Source organism: Solanum stenotomum, chromosome 11 (assembly GCF_019186545.1).
Source record: "Solanum stenotomum isolate F172 chromosome 11, ASM1918654v1, whole genome shotgun sequence".
Classification (NCBI taxonomy): domain Eukaryota; kingdom Viridiplantae; phylum Streptophyta; class Magnoliopsida; order Solanales; family Solanaceae; genus Solanum; species Solanum stenotomum.
The window spans coordinates 2,797,391-2,804,333 of NC_064292.1; the positions used below are offsets into that span (position 1 = coordinate 2,797,391).

Below are 6,943 nucleotides of genomic sequence, written 5' to 3' on the forward strand. Positions count from 1 at the left end.
GTGTAACACCCCGGAATCAAGGAGGCCAGAAAGGGAGTCAAGTGGGAGGTCACCTGCCCTCCACTGAGGCAAGGCACCCTTCATGGAGCCCCTAACGGGCCGTGAAGGGCACCATGGCTCGTGGTGGTGCTCGTGGAGCCTTCCAGTGGTTGGCCAAGATTATCTCTCCTCCCACGAGCCCTTAGACGTCTCGTAAAGGGCACCACGGCTCGTGGTGGTGACCGTGAAGGGGTAGGCAGTGTGCTCCCCAAGGCCAACCTTCTCCCATGAGCCCCTAGACGGCTCGTGAATATCTAAATGGCTCGTCAAGAAGGGCGTAGAGGGGCAAGGCCACAAGGAACTTTTCCCCAAGCTACTGGTCAAGGATCACGACTGCCACTACTACCCGTGATGTCCTTGACGGCTCACGTGGGCCTCCATCTGGAGGTTCGCGTCAGCTGTAAGTTAAGGGTAGTTGGGTCTTTTCCTAATTATTTTATCTTGATACTATATCGTTTTGCCTTTACCTAGAACCCCTATATAAGTATTTTTAATCCTAAATTCAACCCATTCAAGTCATTCTCTTAAATTTACCACAGAAGATCAAGTTCTTCCTCTCAAAAATATTTCTCTCTCTAGAAACTTGAAGAAGAAGGGTTCAACCTAGGGTTTCAAGGCAAGTCTCCAATTCCATCATTGAAGGCAAGCTTTTGGCATTGAGGTATGATAATTTTCATCCATGGATTCCTTCCATTCATGGAGTTCCAAATTCTTCTATTTTCAAAGTAGAAATCCCCAGTTTGAGTTAGGGTTTTTCTTTTATATTATGGGTTCTCTTGATTATTGATTTAATTGATGGAATTATGATCTCTTATGCATGAATTGATGAAATTCTATGGTTTTATAATGATTCCACATGAACCCATGTAACTCCCATGTCGTCTAAGTTATGAGCACATAATGTAGGTGTTAGATTATTAAAAGAAGAGTTTTATGAAATCAAGCATGAATTGATAGAATTATATGAATTTATGATGAATCTCTATGAACCTATGTTTAACTCATGTTTTCTAGATGTTGATGATTGAAAGTGGGTTTTGAACCTTGAAAGGTGAATTGTGGAATTGTGAATGTTCTTATGAAATTGATGTAAACGTTTTAAGGATGCTTTGAGATTGAAGTATCAATGTTGTTGCTATTGTTGTATTGTTGAAAGGATTCCTCATATACACATGTAAGCATGAATTGTGAAAGGTTTTCTCACATGATAAGGGTTCTTAGGATTGAAAGGCTTTCTCACCTAAAATGAACCAATGCTATGATTGAAAGGGTTCTTAGGATTGAGAGGCTTTCTCACCTAAAATGAACCACTGCTAAGAAGTTATGCTAATGATGAGGCAAGAGGCGATTACCCATGCTCTCTAATTGAAAGACAAGAGGCGATTACCCATGTCACATGATGTAAGGACAAGAGGCGATTCCTTTATGAGCTAAGATGAATATGACTAAGAACTAGTCTATGGAAGTTAAGCTGAGTATCGAGTGGACAAGTAGCGATTACCCATGTCCCATAACTATGTGCCAACATAGAATTGTGTAGATAGACATTAGCTAGTGGATCCACAATAACTAGAAGTTTATGGCCCTTGTTGTGGCAAGTAGGACAACTCTTTTCGGTGTGGGAGACACCAGACTCCATGTTGCTAGCTCACATGGTTTTATATGTCGGTTAAGGCTACTTCCCACAAACAAGCAAAGTTATGATGAACCAAGGTTACTTAAAGAAGTATGGTAAGCATGATTTAAGATGATGCTCACTTGCATTGATCATATTTATTAAAAGGTTAGATTTTGAGATGGATCAATATGTCTGGTAGATTGGATGATAATAATATATATTGGTGAAATAATTAGGTGATGTCATCAATGTCTCAATATAGAGATTGATGATACACTTTTTTATGAGATGCTTATAAGTTTTCATGTTTAAACCCGATCGGTAGATTTATGAATCTGGCACATGAAATAAGTTAAGTATTGCTCTAAAGGAAATTAATCGTTGAATTAAATTCGTCAGTAAATTACTTTATTGATTAGTATCTGTAATCTTAACGTGTGGAATTACATAAGTGTTTAATGGGAGAATTTCGAAATATAAACAGAGGAGTGCTATTACATTTTTTAGTGGAATGATTACCATTTTATCCTTATACTAAAAAAAATGTTGTATTCATATTCTTTAATTATTTTATTTTAAAAAAATATTGAGCAATAAACTTTTTTTACTATTAATGAATTGAGAATATTTGAATAGTTATGAAAATTAAATAATCTAAACGTCAAAGAAAATGGAGAGACAAACGTTAGTTAATGAGAGAAATTAGGTAGAGATTTAAGTTGCACATTAACCAAAATATAGTAGCATTACCTTTACATTGCTAGAATCTTAAAAGTTATAGATTTCAGTACATTGAATCTCATAGTTAATACCCTCTTTGTCCCTAATTACTTGTCCATTTTTGAATTGACACACATATTAAGAAAACAATTATTGACATAGTGAGTTCACCATTTTACCCCTATTAATTATGAAGTGGATAAATTAAAAACTTAAGATTTTCATTAAGTTCTACCTTTTTTAAAGTAATTAATTGAGGGTATAATAGGTAAAAAGAATTTGTCCTTTCTTGATGTGTCAAAATAGACAAGTAATTAGGGACAACTAAAAAAGGAAAAGTGGACAAGTAATTAGGGACAGAATGAGTATATGTTATTTTCAATGATAAATACGTGAAAAGAAGCTAAAGAGACTAATTAATCATTTAAAGTGAAAGTATTATATAAAGTCAAGAATAGTTTTCATTTCCCTCAAGTCTCCCTCTCCATTTTTATGGGCTCTGAAGAAGAGTTTATCATTTCTCTGAGCAATTTTTTCTCAATCAATGTCAAAGTTAAAGGCTATTAAAATACGCTATGAACATTGTTGGATTTGTCCAAAAATTTCAGCTATGGATGTTGTTGGATTCGTCAAAAGAAATTTCTTAGTGCAGAGGAGCATTAGTTTTTTCAGTTGAAGAATATACTCATGGCACTTACTATTTAATTTACTTGCTAGAGCTTAAGATGTGCAGCACAACATTAATTTTGCGGTAAAAGATCTCTATGTATCACTGGTTTTACACATATTTCCTTAACGTAGCTCATAATGTTTCACTTTTCTCATTTAAATATTGTAGTTGTACTTTAATTAGTTATTTTACTTTATAAGATTATGTGAGTAGATTGATATACCTTTTATTTTCTTTTTATCGGAAAGGAGATATTTTGTAGAAGTTTGATTAATTAGTAATGTTGGTAATTGTTGATATTCCTATCAAATGAATGATGAATGACAGAGCCACCTTATAATTATTTTTAAGTAAACACAAAAAATAAGGAATATTAGAGTATTAAATGATCTACCTTCAAGGTATATATTTTATAAAAGATAAATGATCTTCCTAATTATAGTTGACTGAATTTAAAAATTAAGTTACAAAAAATGATAGGCTTTGTACATCATGATTTCAATTTTATTTTTTTTGTTAAAGTAGATATCTATAATTTTATGATGATTGCTAATTTTGAGAAAAATAAAATGCTTATTTGTTTACCACATAAATTGCTCTATGCAGTACAAAACATCTTCAAAGTAGAGAAAGAAAAAAAAAAGAATAAATAATGGTATTTGCAATTAGTTTTTGGATTTTGGAATCTTAAAATCAAAACCCCATATAGGATACTTATCATTTTTAAGAACATGTAATTTGTATTTTCTATTTTATAACACATAATATAACTTTAAAATATTGTTTATATACGGTTTTTATAAAAATATTTTTATTTATATGGCCACACACGCATCGCGCGTACCCAGAAACTAGTTTATATAAAATAATGTAGTACTAGTTCTAATTAATAAGCCTTGACTTATAATGTAGACTTAAGGAACCAATAACAAATTAATTGAATCCTAAAAATTCAATTCAATGGACTAAGGTACATTATATATAGGTCATCCTATTAGCACAACTTAAAGCCACAAATTAAGCTTGAAAAAAAAAGCAAGAGAAAAAAAAACCTTTGAACGAGCAATGGATGTTTCTTCTCCTAATAAGTGTCGGCCCTTGGCAAATTATCACCCAAGTGTTTGGGGATATCATTTCCTTTCTTATACTCCTGCCTGTCACACATATTTCTTTAATACATTTTTTTCTATGTTAATTGTTTTAAGATGTAACATAGTATTTGATTAATTAATTAACGTATGATGAGTATTTTTCGTATGCAGGAAATTACTAACCAAGAAAAAGTTGAAGTTGATGAGTACAAAGAAACAATCAGAAAAATGTTGGTGGAAGCTCCAGAGGGTAGTCAACAAAAACTTGTGTTGATAGACGCAACGCAACGATTGGGAGTGGCATATCATTTCGTTAATGAAATTGAAACATCCATTCAAAACATTTTTGATGCGTCCCAACAGAATATTGATGACAACCTTTACGTTGTTTCTCTTCGTTTTCGACTTGTGAGGCAACAAGGCTATTACATGTCTTCAGGTAAATCTACTCTATTGCTTTTCTTTATTAATTGAGTGTTCAAGTTTAAATTTTTTACTAACAATGAACATGATGTTTAATTAACCAGATGTCTTCAAGCAATTCACCAACCAAGATGGGAAATTCAAGGAAACGCTTACTAATGATGTTCAAGGATTATTGAGTTTGTATGAAGCATCAAATCTGAGAGTGCGTGATGAGGAGATTCTTGAAGAAGCTCTTACCTTTACCACAACTCATCTCGAGTCTATTGTCTCCAACTTGAGCAATAACTCTCTTAAGGTTGAAGTTACTGAAGCCTTAAAACAGCCTATTCGCAAGACTTTACCAAGGGTGGGCGCAAGGAAATACATATCCATTTACGAAAACAATGATGCACACAACCATTTGCTTTTGAAATTTGCTAAATTGGATTTTAACGTGCTGCAAAAGTTGCACCAAAGAGAGCTTAATGAGCTTACAAGGTACGTACTACATTATTTGGTCTATATATCTTCTTTAATTAGATGAATTAAAACCGTTGCTCTTGTGATGTATGTAGGTGGTGGAAAGATTTAGATTTTGCAAATAAAACTCCATATGCAAGGGACAGACTTGTTGAGTGTTACTTTTGGATATTGGGAGTGTATTTTGACCCAAAGTATAGTCATGCTAGAAAAATGATGACAAAAGTACTCAAGATGGCCTCAATTATTGATGACACTTTTGATGCCTATGCAACCTATGACGAACTTGCACCCTTCAATGATATCATCCAAAGGTAAAAATACATATATTATGAGAGAGATTAATAACTACTATTTGTACAAGAAAATTACACCATCAGTTTATTTTTAAAAATACTTATTTCTCTTAATTTAATTATGAGAATAATCCCTTATTGATGAGTGGGATAAAATATATCTTGACGTTGTTATTGTGAAATACTACACAATAATATGTGCAAGACGTAAAAAAGAAAATACTTGTACCGTGTAATTAAATTTGATACTTGACTTTTTAGATGGGACATTGGTGTGATTGATTCACTACCGCCATATATGAGACCTGTTTATCAAGCCCTTGTAGACGTTTACAATGAAATGGAACAATTATTGGCGAAAGAAGGTAAATCGGACCGTGTATACTATGCAAAGTATGAGGTAATATTCCTTTTAACTTATAACCCACATAAACCGCTCTCATTCCAAAAGACGACCAATTATTGTATTATTTTTTACATTGTCATATTTAGATGAAGAAGTTGGTAAGAGCCTATTTTAAGGAAGCTCAATGGTTGTATGCTCGCTATATTCCAAAATGTGAGGAGCATATGAAGAATGCACTTGTAAGTTGTGGGTATATGATGGCAGTAACAACTTCCTTGATCGGTATTGACGAATTTATAAGCACACAGACTTTTGAATGGATAATAAATGAGCCTTTAATAGTTCGTGCAGCATTGATAATTAACAGAGGAATGGACGATATCATTGGACATGAAGTAAGTACACAATACCTTAATTAATGAAGTAATTCCTATTCGTTCTAGCTATTAATTGAAACCACTTATTGTGATGTAGGATGAACAACAAAGAGGACATGTAGCTTCAAGTATTGAATGCTACATGAAAGAATATGGAGCGTCGAAGCATAATGCATACACTAAGTATCATAAAGAAGTTGTCAATGGATGGAAGGACATAATGTCACGCCCCGAGCCTACACCCTGGACGTGGCCGGCACTCGAAGACCATTGCTGGTCCCCAAGCGAACCCTCATCCTGGCTGACTCCAAGCGGAATACTAACTTAAGCACACAAGAGCTTAAAACTGAAAAAGAGTTTATAAACTCAACTTTACAAATCTTTAACTCAAAAGAAAACTCTATATAATAGAATATATATACAACTCGCCATACAAGGCAACTTTAGTCTTCAAAACATTTAACAAAATAAATGAAGAAACTTCTGGAACTCTATTGTCTATCTATGAAGCCTCTAACTGATAAAGATGGAAGCCGGGACAAGACCCACGACCTCCTAACAACCGATACCACTGAAAGGTAAATGAAATCCTCCGAAAGCAAAGAGGCTTGTCATAGCTAACTGGAACTCCCGGATGTATCAACGAATCTCCTGTTGATGATCCTGAATACCTGTGTCTGCATCATAAAAAGATGCAGGCCAAATGGCTCAGTACGTGGAATGTACGAGTATGTAAGCTGGAAAGCTAAACAACATAGGCTAGAAGAAAAACTGGAATAAACTGAATAACTTACCTCTTTTCAAACTTTCTCAACTCAAGGAATACTCAAAACTACTCAAACTTATTCAACTCAGAAGATAGATACTGGACTCAGAGACAGATACTCAACTCAAAGATATA

The 6,943-nt window shown here is 33.9% G+C and overlaps 1 protein-coding gene across 1 annotated transcript in view; it reads left to right on the forward strand.

Moving 5' to 3' along the window:
- Positions 1-4,112: 4,112 nt before the first annotated feature.
- LOC125843841 (sesquiterpene synthase 12-like) overlaps positions 4,113-6,943 on the forward strand; it is a 4,686-nt gene continuing 1,855 nt past the window's right edge. The window contains exons 1-7 of the mRNA XM_049523058.1: positions 4,113-4,199; positions 4,310-4,577; positions 4,666-5,041; positions 5,119-5,337; positions 5,581-5,719; positions 5,812-6,060; positions 6,140-6,259. Coding sequence (XP_049379015.1) covers positions 4,113-4,199; positions 4,310-4,577; positions 4,666-5,041; positions 5,119-5,337; positions 5,581-5,719; positions 5,812-6,060; positions 6,140-6,259 — 1,458 coding nt within the window. The remainder of the gene's footprint in view (positions 4,200-4,309; positions 4,578-4,665; positions 5,042-5,118; positions 5,338-5,580; positions 5,720-5,811; positions 6,061-6,139; positions 6,260-6,943) is intronic.